A 20,352-nucleotide genomic window follows, 5' to 3' on the forward strand; every position below is an offset into this window, starting at 1 on the left:
AATGAGTCATATTTGAGTAGGATTCATGTTTAGGTTCTGGGTATAAATATTGGACCTCGACTATTGTAAAGAAAAAAAGGCAATCAATCAATACAATTACTTTTCTGGCTTTACGCCAACCATTAGGAGTAGGAGTACTATAGATCTCGACGAGTTCTTCAACAAGCAGGGTTACATCGACCGATCGACCTCTGACTTGTCTATGAGTACCATCATGACTTGTATCATACTTGTAAAGTTGCATCAGCCATTTGATCTTTTACGAGTATAATATAAGTTAGTTATCGATCTGTATCATAGTTTGTAAGGCTGCATCAGGTAATTGATCTCTTACGAATCATAATATAGATCAAAATTATCGGTCTTGTGTTAAACGACTTGTTGTTTAATACAATATCACCAGTTATCGAATCTGCTAAGATTAGTAAGATTTTCCTTGCTGTTTTTGGTTGATTCACCAGTTATCGATCTTGTTACAGTTAATGTTCCATTAATTATAACAAATCACCTAACTGAGATAGAGATAGAACGGCATCATATCATCACAATTGGTCGTTTTCCAGTCTGGTCATGCTTTGAATCTCATAATTGATGGCTTAATTCTGCTAGATCGGCTGTTTTATTTCTATTCCAATCAAACATAGTACGCATGCCAAAGACATGTTTTAGTCCTAGATAAACTCACTAGTTATTTAGATTTAATCTAATGACACTACCATAGCTGCATCGATTCGGTCGAACGTCACTGAAAAGACTTTGGATTAGAGATCATTGATTAGTGGTTTTGTTCATGATCGAGATATGTACTCTATTTGTTTGCTTGTATGTATCGGCTATTTTAGCTGATTCGCCTGTGCTTTCACACATATAGCATGTTTTTCATGAACCTGTTGATATATAGATGGTTTTATAGATTCTTTGGTTTTAATTTGTTATCATTATCATAGCTGTATCGATCCGATCGAACCTCACTATCGATGGTAACATATTAGATCTAGAGTGTTTGTAAATTCATTTGTACTAGACAGTTGATTCAGTTCACACGTTATATCTCTTCTCGTTAAACTTATCGGCTCAATGCTTTACACTGGTTATATCCATCCAGTTGATGTTGTTTCTTTATATTACTTATATCTGGGTGTATTATACTTGTTATCACAAACCAATCACGACCCACGAGCATCATAGTCCCTAAATAGTCGATTTCTTCTCGTATCGGCTATTTAGTCGATTCTCCTGTTTGGCTGCTTGCGAACCAGCGTACTTAGAACTGTCTGGGCAAAACTGGCATGTTCCACCCTAAATTACTGATAAGCTTTCTCTCCTTGTCAATTGCAGTCAAATTGACTGGCACACCTTCAGGATTTTCAGGATCGACTGGTCCTGTGTTGAAGCCAAGCAGATCTCTGGGTTGACTCTGCCTAGATCGTTCTGGCTTGTAGTGTGTCCTACGCATCACCACATTTTTGCTCCGACAACAGCAATTTTGACTACTACCAGTAGCAGTCTCATGAGGAGGTCTCCAGCGACTACTAGGGAGAACACATGTCCTTTTCTGCTCATGGCTTCCATGACCATCCCATAAACTATCATGACTAGCACATGGGCCATCATCCGCCGCCCATGGGTTACCATGAGCAGCAGATGGAACATGCTCGCTTCAACACCATTCTCACCACCATCGAGGAGAACCAGCATGAGATTTAGAACACTCTGCACCAACATTCCTAGTGGCTAAGAAGAAGCAGGACAATGCCTTGCCACCATCTAGTAGCACCAGGAGCAGGAGAACCAAAATTGGTAGTACTTATTCCAAGGTCACAACATAGACTCGCCCTTCTAAGAGACCGCAGCAACAACCAACTTGGGGGAGGGCCCCCATTACTTCAAGTAAGTTTTCTTTCTTATTTTATTATTTTCTTTAGTTAAATTTTGAATTTGTATTATACAAAAAATGCATAACTAAGAAAACAAAATAAAAATATGCCTTTATCATAACTAAGAAAACAAAATAAAAACAAGACAAAAAAACTAAAGCACATCTTAAGCAAATTAAACTTAAAGCACACTATACACACTCTTTTATTTGGTTTTTTTAGATCACTCCACAGTAATATATACTATGGAGTAATCTAAAAAAACCAAATAAAAGAGTGTGTATAGTTTGCTTTAAGTTTAATTTGCTTAAGATGTGCTTTAGTTTTTTGTCTTATTTTTAAGAGCCAAATGAATAAAAAGAACTTAAAGATGATCTCACATGATCGAAATGATGAATAGTTGATCTGTTGTAATTCCTTTCGAGTACCTAGTTTTCAACCTTAAATTTTCCTGAGTTTTGGATAGCATTGATTTGACATGAAAATTTGCTCTGAACTTGAAACTCGTGGGTAGCAATGCTTGATCTAAGTCTAGGTAATTGACGGATATGATATGAGAAGGTCTAAGCTGCTATTTATCTTGCTCCAAGTGATACTAAGTTCTAGAGATTTATCTTTTCAAAAATATAAAAAATCCACATGATGAGATCATGTATGACAAAGCTTGAATTCCTACCAGAGCCAAACATGTTTATATTTAGGTCATGGAAAACCTCCACTCATATTCTACTTGTTTTACATTGAGTTTAGTCAAGCTTTGTTGACCCTTATGAGAGGTTTCTCATAGTCTTAAAATCAAGATCACGTACACACCACCCACATATGCACTATTCCTACACTGCGGATAGGCGCAAAAACATGCTTTTCATCTAGATCCACCCAAAAATGTTTTACTCCTACACTAGGAGAAAACACCAAAAATATGCTTCATAGGTTTCCACCACATAAATGCTCCAAGTTCTTGTTACTATCTCTCCATTGATATGCAAAAAAGAAGCATGGGCTATGCAAAAGTTATTCATAAAAAAATAAAAAAATAAAAAAGAGTTGAGAAAAAATGGATAAGTGTTCGAAGTATTAAAACAATGGATACTTAGATGCCCGCCTGAAAAAAAATAAATGAATGAGATGAATAAGATAGCCCATGTTTTCTTGCAAAGATGATTCCAAGTTCAAATGAGATATATGTTTTCAAGGAGCATAGCAGAATTAGGTTAGCCACCATATTTTCCACACACATACACATCTTGATTTGATTGTATGACCCAACTCTCTTTGGATCCGAGGTTTGACTTTATAATATATGTATTGCAAGTATGCACTTTCATGCAATTTCCATTCCTATGAGCTCCACATAAGTCCTTAGTGGTAGGAAAGGAAAGGCATATCATCATTTATTGCCTTGGCGAGGATGCACAAATACCACATATTTTGAGAGATTTGAGAGTGTCATACAATGGAATCTCTGAGTTTTATTTTGAAAACTTATAGAAACTCCAGAATAATGGTTAAACAAAGAACATGAGACATAGTGCTTGACTTGATCGTTCTATCTTTCAATTACTCATGACCCAAGTGAAGGCTACAAGCCCCATAGTTGAAGGTAATATAGGTAAGTTTGAAAGACAGATCAGATTGTTCTAATCTAAAGGAGAATTCTTGTTTGAATGTTTTCAAAGATCCTAAACTCTTGATCCATTGATAACCTTAGCTTTGCTCAGGGACTAGCAAAGGTTAAGCTTGGGGGAGTTTGTTGACGGTTGTTATCCTTCATTATAAACTTCAATATAGCTTAAAATAATGCATGAAAATAATCACCAACATAGACTTAGGGGTTTAAACTGACAATTTCGATGAGTTTTGGTGAATCTATGTTTCTAGCAGTGTTATTTCATAAAACCATCAAGGCGGATCAAAATGTCAAATTAAATTGTGCTTATCCACAGCAAAAACTACTCTAGAAGGATCTAGAGGACTCAGGAAGACACCACACCAAAGCGGAGGCCGAGGCGCTAACATGTGGGGCAGGCCGGCCCAACCTGTAAGCCGCTCGGCCCCCTAGGCCCACATGTTAGCCCCTCCTTCGAATGTCGGTTCTCCACCGTCTCTTAGGTTGCATCTACACCGTCCTTTTAGTCGGTTTGATCCAAGGGCTCATATTAGATGCTTCGCCTATATAACTAGCTCCTGCCCTCCTCCAGAGCATGCTACCATAAGTCAAGATCAGACCAGAAGTTAGGGTTTCTAGAGAGAAGAGAATAGAGTTCCAATTCTTCAAGTCTCTTATATAGGCTAGCTAGCAAGGTTCAAGTAGAGTGTGGACTATTGCTTAGGATTCTGGATCTACCATTTGGAGACTGGTATAGCCATTGTATCTCTATATTTATGACTTTGTGCTACTTCAATATTATGTTGCTATTTATTATGTTCCTAGTTTGCTCTAGTTATATGATGATATAGTTACAATTGATGATGAATTTATGCATATTTTCGCAAGCTCTTATCTCGATACTCGAGTGAGTTAAGTGGTTGACACTATGTAAGCATGGTGCTTAGATATTGTTTGCCTATGGATGCATTCTACACTCTAGGGTCATGTGGTAGATCGCGGATGCGACACTCCCATTGAGTCCTTTGTAGTCGACTCCCTATTTGTAGAGCATGTAGAACGCGGTTACAAAGGAAGACAAGCTCTGTTCTTGATCTCCCTTAGTAATGTTCCTTATGCATAGATCCAAAGTTAGTTATACTATAGATGAGAGTGTATATACTTGGGTGTACAAAAGACTTAGTAAATAAGGAATGACTTAGGAATCTTTTGCTCTTAACGAATCTCTGGCTTAGCCGTACTACATTTTATGAGTCTTTATTTCTATCTCTGGAATACCATTATTACCTTACACTTATCATTTATTTATCGCTTGACTTGCCCCTGCCATAGCAAGAGAGCGATTTTATCATATTTATGTATATTTGTCAATATCTCTATGCCAACAACACTCCACAGCTCCTCCCTATGGATAAAATATAAATAACTATACCTGGTATACTCTTGGGTGAAATGCTACAATGGTATACTATCTGTGCGCTTGTGGATACTTTAATATATATATATAATTTTCCTCTATGTTTTCAAGTGTCATTTATAATTATTGTAACACCCTGGGTGTTAGCCACTTGCTAGGCAGTGGGTTTGAGTTCAAACATGATATATCAAGAGGTAATCAGGAGCTTTAGTTCCTTATCTCTAAAATGGTGATGAAGGTGTTGAGGTCAAATCTATGAAAATGAGCCAAACTTAAATTTGGACAACACACCATGCTTACATGTTGACCCTTTTCAAATGTATGCTTGAGTAGTGTTAAACATGGCTCTTTCATGAGCATCACCTTAGCATCTATCTATCTACATCATTGCAAAAGTTTCATGAAGTTTGGAGCCAAGAAGTCACATAAAATGATGAGTTATAACCTTTCTTGAATTGCTTCATCAGGTGAATGGGAACATGGGATGTCAACCAAAACTTACTACCTTGCCCAAATGACTCTAATTTAACTCTACAACAAAAGTCATGAAGGGTTCATGTTGAGCAAATGTCTATAAAATGCTTCAATGGACCAGAAAGCATAATTTAAAGCTTTATCGTGATGCTGCTTTGACCAAAATGGAACTTCAATTTCTGTGTAGTTTTGAGGTTTGACCTTAAATGAAAGTTGTAGTTTAACTTCTATAGAACAAACTTTGTTTAAAGGTCAAGAGCTAGTTTGGTCCATAACTTAGTCCAATAGGGCTCTCAAGGATCAACTCAGTGTTGTTTTGAAATTCCAAAAATTGGCTAAGGGTCCATTTGGATGTAGATATTGGAGGGGCTGGAATGGAATTGGGTTCAATACTGAAGCAGCTATGGTATTGAAATGGCCACAATTTGAATATTATTGTTTGGATAACCATTGAATTAGGTTTTGGAATCCTAGCAAGTACCTCAAATCCGTTTCCTATTTGGATGCAAAAGCATAGAATTGAAATGTTGGGTAGCTTTATACTAGCCATGGTGGATAGAGGTTGGTAGCAGACACCACGGTGGGCCATGGCACGGTGAGCTCAACCATGGCCATGGCGGGTGGATCTTAGGTTTGGCAACCGCGGCCATGGGGGAGCTCGATCCTAGCCATGGGGGCGGATCTCGGTGGGCCATGGTAAGGAGAAGAAGAGGCATGCCAGCCATGGAGAAGAAGGGGCACATCGGCCATGGAGAAGAAGGGCTCAGCCGGCCATGGACAAGAAGAGGCAGCACTAGCCATGGAGAAGAAGGGCTGCGCCGGCGTTGGGGAAGAAGCGGCACATCGGGGAGCGGCCTGCACATTAGGGATGCTAGCGTCAGGGTCACGTGCGTCGAGAAAGTAGAGGCGCGGCGGGGGCGCCTCCACATCAGGCCCCCATGCGTCTGCGGGTGCCAGGGAAGGAGTAGGGGGCCTCTGTGGTCCACGCGTCGGGGGCACAGCGGGTGACTCGGGGGTTTCCATGCATCGGGGTGTTTCTGAATGCTGCACAATACGAAGGCCTCGTGCTCAGTATTGGAGATGATGAGGCGCAGGTATAAGCCAATACCGATTGGTATTCGGTTGGAATTCCAATTCCAAATTCTTGGCCATCCAAACAGTGGAATTGGTAGGTTCACAATACCAATACCAAATCCAGAGGCCCAATATCTACATCCAAACGGGGTGTAAGTGTTGGAGCTGAAGCTTTCAATTTTTAGTTTTCATGTATCCCTCTTTGGGGAATTTTAGTTTGCAAACCATTTCGAATTATGCCAGACTCCTTTAATCAAAGTTGTAGTACTAATGTAGCCCTACAACAATGAGCAATTCGTTGATTCAATCATTGAACCAGTTTGATTGATATGGACGGGTGAAGATGTAAGTTTCAGTCTATTTTGAGGCATTTTCAGATTTGCATTGGCATGTCACTATTCTCGTGTTTCCATTAAGCAACTTGAGTTGATCCAAAAATAGAAGTTGGAGTTAACTCCATGGAGCAAGAACTCAGAGAAGTTTGGCCAGAGTTGGACTTCATTTTGATCATCAAGATTGAGTTCCCTTAATTGTTGTCAATGCATTGACACTTGCTCTCTTGCAGTCAGGAGCTAAATCTAAGCCTGAATATGCCAGTTTTGAGGGCATCAAAGTGGGCACTTCACCGCACACTAGGTGTTCGGTGGTGGGCCCCAAAGGGGACATGTGGTTGCCAAGCTTCTCGCCTCTACTCCATGCGTCGAGGGCGCCCCGCCTGCTGCCAAATGTTGTCCCGACCCCGAGCTCCACTCCATGCTCACTTTTGCCTCTCGCCCTACTCAGCACAGCACCATGGCCACCCATGGAAGCTCCATGGACGCCGCCTGACCAGCTCCTCCACGTCTTTCCTGTCCTAGCCGAAGTACCAGTTGCGCCTCCACCACCACACGTTGCCCCAACAGCGCCCCTTCTTCCATCATCTCTCGCCGCTGCAGACGGCCGCCGCTGGGGCTATGCCTCTAGGTGCCAGCATGCAGCGCATGGCTAGGTGGCCATGAGCCACCTCCGGGCAAGCCACCACCTTCCACAGGTGCACGTAGGTCCATGGAACCTTCCCTTGACGCCGACACAACTTCCTTGTTCGCCGCCGCTGCTCCTCTCCGCTGAGTTGCCGCCATGGCCCGTGGCTAGGTCAAACTTTCCTTGGTGCGCGTGGGCCCCCTATGGCTCCCCCTCCACTTCATCGCCACCGGTGCCACCCTTGTCGACCGGAACCGCGAGCTCCAGGCCATCTCCTCTGCTCTGCTCGAGTTAAAGAAGAAGGACGTCGTGCTCAAATAGAAGCAAGTGCAGGGGGTTAAGTGAAGAACCTGTGACTCATGTGAATTGGCCTTATGAACTATGGGTAGATTAGAGGAAAGTCCAGGGGTTCCCGATGCAAAAGTGTTTTTCCTTTTCTTTTTCCTATATGCATATAATTATCTAAAACTTTAGAAAATCATAATAAATCGTAGAAAATTCCTTAAATAGCAAATGAAGACTTTTTGGAATCCTTGAGAGTAGATATATGCAGTGGAGTCATAATATGATATGTGTTAGTAGAAGGATTTTGCTGTTTTTATTTATCTATGTTAATTAGGGTTTTCTAGAAATAAATTCATATATAAAGTTGTGGTGCTCCAATTGCTATGAAATTTGTATGGTAGGCTACTGATGCTATATGTGTCCTATGGTAAAAATTCAATGCTCATTGGATGCAGTATGGTTGAGTTATTGATTTAACTTTTTTTAGTGCTTAATAAATGGTTTTAAATGAGTTATAATTTTTATGAAGGTGTAAAAATGGAAAATGTTGTTCCATTACCTTGGTGGGAGGTTGTTGTGTCATGTTGATACATAATATGGCTATATGTTTGCAGAAAATAGTGTGTTTTAGATTTATCTTGCTCTCACATGTTTTCTTGCATTAGCAATTTGTCTTTTTTGTAATAATTAATCTATAAAACCTGAGCATGTAAGATCTGTATAATAATCATGTTTTGTCATCATCTATCTCTTATAAAAATTTGTGATCCAAATGATATGTTTGCAGTATCACCTATAATTAATATATAGGTTTTTGTATATAGAAAAACTAATGAAAGTTTGTTAGTAGATGCTTGTGTTTATGCCATGTAATACTTCTAATAATTGGTGCTACGTAATGTGATTGCTTGGTTATAGTTAGGAGTTGCATGGAGCTGCATATATAGCAACAAAATGTTAGTTGTTAACAACATAAATGGTAAATGCATATAGTTGTATCTCTGCTGTTATGGCTGCATGTATAGTTTTTGTGGCGGTGATATTTTCATGATGCAAATGATGTTTTCTATAGATATGTTGAATACAAAAGTTGTAGATAGTTTCCTTATACTTCTTGTCGTAAAATTTCATGATTTTAGTCCAGTTGGCTTAGGAGTTATAGATTTTACAAGTTTGCTGTCAGCTTTTGCATCTGCTCTAAACAGATATGAATGATTGTATTATTTGGCTTATTTATACATGGAATCATATATTGGTGATAATAGGATAGTTGTAGTTATTTTCCTAAGCTTTCTAAAATGTATAAGATCACTATTTTTGCTGGTCTAGAACTCCAGTTATGCATCTCTGAAGTTACTGTCAGTTTTCTGTCCTTATCTATACAGACCTGAAATATTGGCATATTTGATCATGTTAACCTATGAATTAGCTTTTGGTATGAATAACAAAGTTGTAGACAATTTCATTAGATTTCCAGAAAGTCTAGGATCACCTTTGTTGGAAAATTATATCTCTAGTAATGGTTAAAACAAGTGGCTATTGTGCTGCTACCCAGAATCTGAGCATGTACCTAAAGTTGTTTGCTTCACTTTGCAGTGCTTTGTATGCTTGTTAGTGTTAGCTCATGACACTACTAGAGTTAAATTGATCTACCTGAGGTATCTTATAAATGTGTTATATAATGTTGGTCAAGCACGTAACTAATAAATGGTTATGTATGCATGTTGCCACAAAATGACCTTGATGCATGTTTTGCTAGAGCTTTAATTACGTTGGTGTCATTCACCGCAGCCCTAGTTCTTATGTGATGCTCGGCTTAAATAGTTCTTGATTGTTAAATGCTTGTAATAGTTTGACTTGAGTTAACTAGTGTGCCATGCTTGTTATGCTTTCTACCCCTATGCTAGACTTGAGTGATAGTTAGTTAAATGACTTACTCTCTAAGTGCATATGTCTTGATGTAACCTTATACTTATCTTGAATGCTATTATATGATGCATCTCATGTTACCATTCTTAGCATTCATGCACTAGCATTGTTGCATCTCATCTAGGTACGCTAGATGCACAACGTGTGGACGTGAAGCACGTGATAATGGAGTCAAACCAGAAGACGGTGTTGGTGCACCTATCCTGAAGAAGGAAGGACCCCTGGAGTGCATGCCTAGAGTGGAAGACATTCCCCAAGATGGTGCAAGCTAACTGAACTGACTTTGTGTTAGATCCTAGGCAAGCCTTAGAGCATTTGAAGCCTCCCATGTTTAATAAAATATCATACTAGTCCTTTATGTTTGATGCATTAGGTTATAAGAGTTGATTAGAAATACTTGATGCATAGATACCTTGTCTAGAAATATACCTTAAACCCTGTGTAGGTTCAGGATCGAATATATGCTTAGCTATGCTTAGACCGATAGAAGTCGATCATTTCTTGTCACCAGCGAGATATAGGTGGATACCGAAGCACGGTTGGCTATATTTATTATCATGGAAAAATAACCATGGCACTTAATCTAATTGGAGACCGGGTGGGATTTCATATGAAATGGTGTTGGGTTGGCTATGTTGGTCCCGTCTATGTCGATTAAGGACCGTACCGTTGCTGGCACTTCTGCCGAGATTGAACGCATGCCTTTGACTTAGCTAGCCAAATAACTCGTTCCAACCGTGAAGCCGAGTAGCTCAACTCAGGCCAGGCCTCGTTCTATCAAAGTGCGCACTCAGGATGATAGTAAGGATGTGCGGGAAGCCAGACGTGAGCCCAAGGGCAGGGTAGTCCTGATTGTCCTAGTAGCTGGTTGTCCCTGATTGTGCAGCACTGATCGAACCTACGAAATGTGTACCTGAGTTGTACCAAAGGTGACATAAGACTACCTTGGCGCAGGTATGTTTGGATTTGTGTTAGGAATAAGTTCCCAGCTGGTTGAAATCGATTCGAATCGTCGTCTCTCCCAGATAGTGAGAAACTCGACTAGCTCCAGCATCAAAGTAATTGAACTATGGAATTTGATGGTTATGATGAACATGAAAATGCTACACCGGCTATGGTTATTATTGTTATACTACATAGTCACTAGTATAGTGCTCGTGCTAACGCCACGGTTTCATTTCAGTAATGCACATGAAAACAATAAAACAAATCAAACCAACATTTTTTCTTGCGCGGGGGGGGGGGGGGGGGGGGGGGGGGGGGAGTTTGATGTTTGATCATGCTAAACCAGTCAATATTGTTATTCAAACATTAAGATTCTTAGAGAAAGTGAGAAACCATATCTACTAACAATATTAGTAGATGGGAAATGCATACAAATCGTAATCCTATACTACCTAGCTTCTTATATTTCATATCGATGGATAGGCAACCGTCCTTTGCACGCTTTATTTGAGCTGTCAGCATGCACATGGCTGTTCTTCATATCAGTTTTGAATTCATATGCTTTCTTCATGGAAACGTAAGCCAATTACCTGAAATATGTTAAATAATATAAGCACTTATGGGTGCCATATACATCTTTCCATCTTGTCCAGTTAAAGTTTTCAAAGGCGTAAGGTACAGTTAAATTTTTTTTATGAATATGTACTCGATAATCACCAACAATTGAACTCAAACAAATAATTCATTTGATCTTGAAGAGTGGCAATAAAAGCAGACTGGTGGTACGTAAAAAAGGCGTGATCTCAGGTTTGGAGCTTAGAAAAATAGATTTTTTATTCATGAAAATGAAAAAAAGAAACAGTCTTTGCAGCTAGTAAAAAAGCACTGCTACAACCCACAGGCCGCAACCCAAATACACTGTACACAGTACCGAAAACATTACCAGAACATGACTTACCACCTTCACACCATTGCTTACTATCAAGGTAGGCGTTAGGGTATCCAAACCCTGAAAAACAAGATTCTCACAACTTAATAACCTAACATAACGGGGATGAACAAAAAATCCAGAGATTGCTGTAAGTCATGATATTCAATGATCGAATGACATAAGACATAACATCATAATGTGCCATTGCGCCATCTAGAATAAGCCGTAGATCACAGTCACTTGCATGAGCATTCACTGCAGTCCTCAACTCATTTATCTGTTTATTTTGGTCCTCTAGCCATCTAGCATATTCAATGTCAAAAGTCAACACTCCTGCAACAAGTTTATAATTTCAGATGCACTTCTAAGGATAAAGATAGCACTCAATCAAGATAGATTAATTAAATCCAGAAACACATAGAGGTACACAGATATAACAAATTAAAATATTTCCATTTCCTCTCATGGCATAGGTTTGATCTTCAGAGCTCGAAATGAAGATTCCCTGAAAGTAATATCAAAGAGAGTCAAAATAACAGCACAAAGGTACTATTTTCCAAGCACTCAGTAAACATACATGCAACTAAGAAAGTGTTACCTGCTGGTGAGCTTTCTGGAGTTCCTGCTCCAGTTGTGCAAGTTTCAGCTTACTGCTCTCCGGTTGCTGCACATATGCCTTCACCAAAGATGAGAAGCAAATTGTGATGGCTAATTTGATATATGGAGAACAGACGTGCATCTTGTTGCTCCAAATTAATTTGACATGGATAGCTCAAGGTTGCAGGTGAGTCTCAACGACGATGCTTTTGATTTGAGAACTATGAAGATGAAGCTAAACAGTACGCTGTTAGCGTGTAGTTGGAGGAAAGCAAGATCATCTTATCTGAACTCAGTCATACACAGCAGCAGCAGATATACTTTTATAAGAACAAAAAATATTGAATGATCAAGATTGACTGAAAAAAACACAAAATTCCTTGGTCCAACCAAATGAATCAGATTAAACTTCATTCATTCCGCCCCTGAGGACCAGTATCAGTTTTAGGAGCTTCTAAATTTCCAGAGGAAACACTTAGTTATCGCTCTAATCAGAGCTTTATTTCATCATATGATGTGGTATCTATAACATGTACCTTCAGGTTTCAACAAGAATTCCAGTTCTTATGTGTGCTGATCAATGCCGAGAGCAGGCCAGCTGATGCCATCAGCCGAGCAGCATGGAGCTTCCGAGCAGACCTCTATCAAACTAAAATCAATGAGCCAATTATATCCAATTTGACTTGCAAATTAACAATCCAATAATAGTAGCATCTTATGCAATGCAAGCAATCTCACGGAACGACACCACACCAACTTGCTGCGAAAGCTGAAGTGAAATCGCTGCAGGACAAACACGACACAGGACGCGTAGTGCTGACAGCCTGACATGGCATGCATAGTGGGGCAGTATGTATAACCTGCTGCAGCGTCTGGCCATCAGAACAAATAGTAAGGAAGCTAACCTTGTCGATCGTGTGTATGGCAAGAAGATTTGGTTCTTGCTCAGCTCGGCGAAATCAGAATTTGAAGGTGAGGTTTGTACGGCAAGATCAGGAGCTTCTCTGCTCGGCGAGATTAGGTACCTGTTCTGCTCGTCGAGGCGCTTCTCTGCTCGGTGAGATCAAGTAATTGTTCTGTTCGGCGATGAAATCCCAATATCACCTTCTAGTTTTATATAGAAGATCCAAACGAAGAAAAAAGCAAAAGGAATTCGTGTAGAACGGGGAGTTTAATATAGAAGATCCAAACGAGATTAATGTTTGATCCAAACGGGTCACAGGCGCAGGCCGGAGGAACGTCAGCACGGGCACTATACTACAAGTTAACTGGAACGATCAGAGATCACTCCGTGGTAACTGGTAATCTGCTGCTAGCAACCTACGCCAGCTGTTGTTTCCCAGTTCTCACTGGAAGTTACTCCGAATACTTCACAGCTATACTTCCATAAAAAATATTTTGTTTATTTTGTTATACAAATGCAGAAATGCTCGAATTAGCAACAAATTCATTTTAATACGAAGCGACAGGTCAGTGTCTTTGTGATTAAGCAATCAAAAGGACAAGAAATGTAAACACTCTGTAAATTATATTCTTGGAAAGGGCGAACAAACAAGAAATTGGTTAAGGCTTTGGCAAGATACGCTGACTGCTACTAAGCAACTGGAATATATGGCAAAAGGAACATGAACTTTGCTCTAGTTTGATACGGTAAGCTTTTAACTGCATGAATAAGCAATTCTATGATCTATTTACCAATCAGCAGGATAGATAGATAGAAGAGGAACTATGTTCAAAATTCTTACAAATTCATCCGGAAGAATCGATGCAACTTCATATGCAAGTAAAAGAAATGAGAATCTTTGCAACCAGGCAGATTATTATGCTACAACTACATGCCTGGAATCGATCAAAATTGCGTAGTAGAAATTTATCTCAAGAATTGGGATGTCAAAACAGCACGGAACTCACCTCGTGTAGGGGCACTGCGGCGGGGAAAGGTGCATGCCGTCGCCGTGCTTGCGTGCGCCGAGCCTTGTCGCGTTGTTCCTCGCGAAACCTCGCTCCACCACGGCGGCAACGTCGTCCGCGGACGCGCCGTACCAGGCGAACTTGGCGGTTCCGGCGGCGGCTCCGCGCGCGTCGGCGAGCAACCGCGCCTGCTCCTGGAACGCGGTGGTCCTCGCGCCGTGCGCGATCTTGCGCACCGCCGTGATCGCCGCGCCGTGCTGCGCCATCCCGTAGCTGAGGAACAGCTTGCTGACGACCTGGTAGTACTTGTCGTTCTCCTCGAGCCTCGCCGCCGCGTTCCCCCACGCCTTCCTCCTCTTGGCGTCCACCCCCACCCCGGGGCTCTCCCCTGAGCGCTCGTCCACGCCCGAGGATGACTCGGCCTCGTCCTCCGCCGCCGGCGCGCCGTCGTCCCTCTTGCGCTTGTTCCTCCCTCCGCCGCAGTCGGCGGGCGCCGGGAAGAAGCAGCCCCCGCGGTGGTCGATCCACGCCAGCCCGGTCTCCTCGCCGGTGGCCTCGTCGATCCTGACCATCCACAGGAAGTCGAACAGGTACGCCTTTCCCCCGCACGAGGCGTCGGCCATCGCCCTCCTCTCCTGGAACGCCCGCCGCAGCCGCGGCACCGCCTCCCCGGTGACGTCGACCCACTTGCCGTCCTCAAAGCAGAGGAACCTCGCCGGCGCGCTGCTCCGCCGGAACTCCCGCCACCCCCGCAGCAGCGTCGACGTGCCGGCGGCGGCCGCGGATTTCTCGTGCGTCAATTTTTCTCGCGTCAATATTCCTTTTTCCGCGACCCAGGAAGGTGAGGAGGAATACCATATGATCGTTGGATCATGCGTTAGTAATGAATGAGAATATCGAACACAGATCTAGCCGGTTGATTCGGATATGGTTGATTTTGTGTGTATAATTTTTAGAGTGTATTTAGGATGGTCATCTCAGCGGGGGACGTTTTTCTGGATAGACCAAACGAAGAAAACTTGGTGTATTAGTAGGGTAGATACATCACATGTTTGACATATGTTAGATGCTAATCTAGAGATGAATAGCTACAATTAACTTGGAATCAAATTATAAAATATATAGCTCAACTAATGGCTTTTTATGCAAAATATTGTCAAGCCAGCTCCACTTATAAAGCCTTTGCATGATCCTTGGTGTCACTTTATTTTTTGGTTTATGATGGGTAAGTCTAGCTGAGTATATTTGAGTACTCATGGTTTATCCCACCAGGTTGCAGGTGAAGTTCTCGGCCTGCTGAAGATGATGGCTAACCGCCGGTAGGCTCGAGGACTCTATATTGTGTTCTTATCTATATGTTTTTATCAGAGGATGTCATGTATGCTAGCAATGTATTTGGAATTTATATTATTGTAATCAGTTGAAAGCTATATTGTTTTCACTAATCGGTTTTGAAACCGAAACTTATATTATTATTTGTGAACTCATTATAAACATTATTTCTGCTACAACTCTATGTATATGATGTGTATTTGCTTAATCGTGTGATCTTGGTTATGATGTGGATTTACTGAGGTCCTTCGTGACACTCGGCGGACTACTAGGTTTATATAAGTGAAAGTATGTGCACGTCAACGTGTTAAACAGGGATAGCCATACTTGATCTTGTATAAATTGGACGGTTCTGTCATAGCTAGCATCAGAGCAAGATTAAGTATAATACTGTCATGTACATAGTTTTAAAAACAAAGTTTTGATTTTAAAAGCTTATTTGGACTAAAACTTTAGCTACAAGCAAATTTGTCAAAACTAATTTGTAAAACTATGCTACAGACAACCTCTAGTTAAGCTCAATTAAGGACTACTAGGTGGCTAAGTAAACTGATACTAACTATGGGGATTTACTTAATTGCAATTTTTATTTCGTCGTCCATATGGTGTGCTAATATATGGATGCCATTCGCTTGAATGGTAATGTATGGATCAATATACCTCTATGTCCAGGTAAGTTGGTGAGTGGTACAACTGCAAGATGTGAGCGTGCGGTCAAAGGGGAGAGGTAGTTTTGATACTAAAGTATATATATCTCATATATATACGAAAGTATTTAATTGTGGGTTAGTTTTGATACAGCTGTATATGCATATTTATATGTATGTATAGACGTATTTACGTATGGGTAGCTTTGATATAGAAGTATATATATATATATATATATAATTATATATATATATATAATTCTATATATATATATGGAAGTATTTAGAACGAAACCTAGAGACCAAATTTTCATTTCCGCATACATATAATTGTGGGGTTGGGCTAAAATAAAATTCTTCTGCAGGTACGTAAACCACGAATGCGTAGATTGAATGTAGCTGACGACTAGCTATATATCAAGAGAGTACGTATTATGCCACCGACATAGAACATGATTGCCACCTTAGGCTGGCAATTTTGTGAGGATGAATAGGACGGTCATGCATCATGATTGTGCTTGTACATAAATATGCTTCCCTCACTTTGTTCTAATACTAAGTAACTTGTGATCAATGTGATGTTACTATCTTCCCTGTGTGAAGCTAGGCAAAATGCCTTGTTCCATGCCGCTCGAATAGCTGTGCTTGAAGATAGTGTGTGATTAGCTTTGCCTTGTATGTTTGCTTCCAAAGGACATAGATGATAAGTTATTAGTTAGCAAAAACTTCACCCTTTTGAAAACTAAAACTTGTAGTGATACCTTGTCAGAAGCCTGCACATGCTTTTCTTTTAAATATAATGTCAGGTTCTTCCTTTCAAGTTATCTTCACATTAGTTCTTTAGACATGTGGTTGCTTGCTTCCTAGGTATTACCATGATGTATGTGTGAATGTGTTGTGCTCTAGGTGGTACCATAGTTGTCACCCTTTTTGTCCTCGGTAAGCATGTGAGTGTGAACTGCCTTATCCTAGAACAACACTCAGGTTATGTTAATCTCATGGTTGTCTCCAAGTAGATTCCCTTGCTTAGGAGCTTGAGCCTATGTGTGTGATTGTTAGTCCTTGAATGTTTGTGTATCCATGCTTTTGCTTGACTCGTGAGTCCAAGCTTGGTTCCCATAAACGCTTGCATATGTCATGGATGTCTTGCTCCTGTGTGTGAAGACCCTGCCCAAAAATCCTTGTTGTACATCTCTGCCCTTATCCTAAAGGTGATCTAGTGCAACGCTAACCTCTCGCTGCCTGAACCTCGGAGTCCTTTCCTTGCAAATCATGTCATTGCTTTATCAACTGAATCCCTGAGTAGTGTATCGGCTTTGTCCCTCAAATCTCGCTTGTTTTATCTCCAAATATCTCAAGTCTCTGAATGTTTATCAGTCTTGATCTCATATTGCTGCCCAACAAGATCGCATCTCATATTACTCTTTTATCTAGTAATCTCCTTGGTAAAAACAAGGCATGCGTGGAAAATTTATGTCAGAGTCTCATGCTCAGTTGTCTTCATTGGTTAATTTATGTTTCTCATGTGCCATGTCTTTTTGTTGGACTACCCCTTGTTGACTCCTAACCTTGTGACTACCTTTGCTTGCTATCCCTCCTTTGCATAATGCTGGTTCATACAACCTAATCTCTGCCACTTGGAATTTCACTTTGGTTGTGCGCTCGGTAATGGTGTTATGATTAGCAACTAATGGTGCCATGATGAAACTAGGAGCCTCCTGTGGCGCACGACACAAGGTTGTGCTGCTCAGTATGTGCTTGTATCGAGGTTTCTAGTCATGATCCATTATGAAACCACATTGATGTGTTATTTCTTGTGGGATTTTTCCTTGGTTATTTCTCTATATCTAATCAGAAGATCCCTATATCAGACCAAAAGTAATAAAGCTTCCTTCCGAAGTTGCAAAGAAGATAACCTTTCAAGAACAGGTCACCGACATAAACATTAAAAACTACAAGAGGTGGTAGATGAGTGATTCTACTTGGCTATCCCTGTAATGATGTCGATCATCTAGTGAGCAACTTATGTCATCCCCGCTGGATTAGAAAGGTACACGACATGTAACATTGGACAAGTTATCAGTTAAGAGACAATGGATGAAGATATTATGTGCTGTAATAGGTCACCGGGTGCTCATGAGCTTCATGTCCAAGTTCTCAACCTTTACGTGCATAAGGATCATGCAGTCAAAAACTAACCTTCTTTGGTGTGACCCATTTTCTACTGACTTTGATATTGACTGTCTGTTTGCGCATCCACTATGATTGTTGCCATCAAAAAGGAAGATTTGGAAATTTTAAGTGTTGAGAGACAACTAATTAGTTACTAGTAGGAAAGTTAATCTCTGGCTAGGTAATGACTCCTTGGTAGCTACAAAGTCTATGTCTCACAGAACAATGTTAAGCAAGGAAACAGCAAAGCTAGTCAGTGATGCAAGTACTGCTTTCTTCTCCAGATCCTGTGTTGTCAAGGCAATTCCATCTTGGACAATCACACAAATAGTACAAGATGTTGTATCAGCTAGGTAAAGAGCTAGAGAAAGCACGTCCTTAGTTGAGGACAACATCACTATGCATCTAGGTGCTGCAAAAGGATTTGTTCAGGACCCTATTGGATGAAGTGCCGAAGAATAGTTAGAAATGGTCCCTTATCTTTGCTAGACTACCCCTCTACATGTAGTATGCGTTGTGCCCTACAAAAATAGCCCACAAGTCTAGTGCTTGTGTATCATCGAGTTGGTGTCTAAATCAATGGTTGAGATTGTTTCCTAAGAGGCATGTAAGGAAAAACCCTAGCCTCCATCCTCAGTGAGAAAGTTACTACTGCTTCTATACAAAGAGTTAGAGAGTGCAGAACACACTCCACAATGTGTGATGCAAAGAAAAAGAAGAATGGGAAATCTGTTCAGATTTCATGGCACCAAACCAATTATCTTTAAGCTAGTGATTAGAAGCTCAAACATGGTTGGATTGTCACAAGACTTGGCAAGCTCATTCCTCACTTAGGGTACTTCGATATCTTAAGTTGGTTTGAGGATTGATTGAGTAAAGCATCAGATTTGAGAGATGTTTTATCAGTTTGGGTCACTAAAATTTCAGAACAAAGCAGTTTTAGTAGATGATTTGTTTGGATTATCAAATGGTGTTGTTTTGAGCTGAATTTTGGTTAGTAGTTAGAAGACTCTTGGATCTATATGCCTACCAAAATTTGTGCACAATAGAGTAGTATTTTGTGAGATATGAACTAGAAACCAAGGTGTATAGAATCTATGATTTCTCTATTGACTGCTATCATCCCTCACATTAGAAGGTTGTGTTTGTAATCGATGCCAAGATTAGCAACATGGTCAATACTTTTCCATTAGATAATCCTTTGGATGCCCTAGATAAGGCTCCTTGCACCCGTTGTGCATTGCCTTGCTTCCTATCTCTGCAATTTTGTGAGCAGTCAGGGTGTTCTAAACAGTCAACTCAAAGCAGTATGAGTTGAAGATAAAGTGGAAAGGTGCCAAATAATGGATTTTAGATTATGTTCATGAGTTGCTAATTAATCCTAAAAATAAAGCCTCAATGTTAAAAGTAGTTCAACAAGTAAGCTTTGTTGGATTGTAATTGTACCGTAAAGGAAAGTTGTACTCAAGCTACTTTGGTAGAGGACTGCTTTTCAAAATTTGTGAATGAATTTTCAACCACTGTTGTCCTTCGAGCATCACTATTCTCCTTCTCTGTAAAAATCTTTAACCTTAGTTCATCCTTTGGTACTTGCTATGTGTTTTTACCCAAGAGATTGCATCAGATTCAACCTAGATAATTGTTGCCGCTTGGATACAAGGATCCCCTTAACTAATGATCGTCAAAACCGCTGAGCCGATAGAGTCAGCTATCACATTCACTACTCTCTCAACATACTCAGATAATACCATGTTGTCATTAGAGAAAGAGAACTGTACACATGGAACATTATATAGTTTTCCATCAGTTGGCATTTGAGTGATTGGACAGTTACGACCGGCATAGGCATGACCTATTGGATTAGTCAGTTTTTCACCGCCTCAGAAGATGTTTACCTGTCTATGTTCTCATCCCTTATAGAAAATTGTACATGCTATGCCCAATAGAGAGGCAGAGGATGCGAGTAGTTCATTATGCTCTAAACCAACCTTCATACACCAAGAACAAGTACTCAGAACAGCGTTGTCCTAGATTCCTCTGAAAGTAACAATGCTTGACGAGAATCAATGAAGGAAATTCAATAGACAAAAAATTTACAACGAATAACAAGTATCAGAGAGTGACTTGACCAAATTAGCCTCTTTGATGCTCGGAGCTAAGTGACCTAATGCTATCGCAGACATTGAAAATTT

General features: G+C 40.5%; 1 protein-coding gene across 12 annotated transcripts; it reads right to left on the reverse strand.

Annotated features, from left to right (window-relative positions):
• Window positions 1-10,967: 10,967 nt before the first annotated feature.
• LOC136527289 (inactive poly [ADP-ribose] polymerase RCD1-like) lies at window positions 10,968-14,843 on the reverse strand. Of its 12 annotated transcripts, none has more exons than XM_066519958.1 (4): window positions 14,010-14,781; window positions 12,100-12,747; window positions 11,529-12,006; window positions 10,968-11,160 (listed from the first exon to the last, which is right to left on the reverse strand). In XM_066519958.1, the coding sequence occupies exons 1-2, from the start codon at window positions 14,630-14,632 to the stop codon at window positions 12,663-12,665; spliced, it is 708 nt and encodes a 235-aa protein (XP_066376055.1). In that variant the 5' UTR covers window positions 14,633-14,781; the 3' UTR covers window positions 10,968-11,160; window positions 11,529-12,006; window positions 12,100-12,662. The 12 variants fall into 12 exon arrangements, with proteins under 12 accessions (XP_066376055.1, XP_066376065.1, XP_066376064.1 ...); XM_066519968.1 differs by lacking the exon at window positions 10,968-11,160 and adding an exon at window positions 13,004-13,174 and having other exon boundaries at window positions 11,207-12,006; window positions 12,100-12,739; XM_066519967.1 differs by lacking the exon at window positions 10,968-11,160 and adding an exon at window positions 13,004-13,174 and having other exon boundaries at window positions 11,207-12,006.
• Window positions 14,844-20,352: the final 5,509 nt, after the last annotated feature.

This window comes from Miscanthus floridulus, chromosome 19 (genome assembly GCF_019320115.1).
Source record: "Miscanthus floridulus cultivar M001 chromosome 19, ASM1932011v1, whole genome shotgun sequence".
Lineage (NCBI taxonomy): Eukaryota > Viridiplantae > Streptophyta > Magnoliopsida > Poales > Poaceae > Miscanthus > Miscanthus floridulus.

Excerpts from the sequence above, each read along its gene's own strand:
- LOC136527289 (XM_066519958.1), bottom strand. The coding sequence starts at position 14,632 with ATGGCCGACGCCTCGTGCGGGGGAAAGGCGTACCTGTTCGACTTCCTG. Across the intron at positions 12,748-14,009 it reads CCGCAGTGCCCCTACACGAG|TTTGATAGAGGTCTGCTCGG; the intron begins GTGAGTTCCGTG and ends CATTGATTTTAG.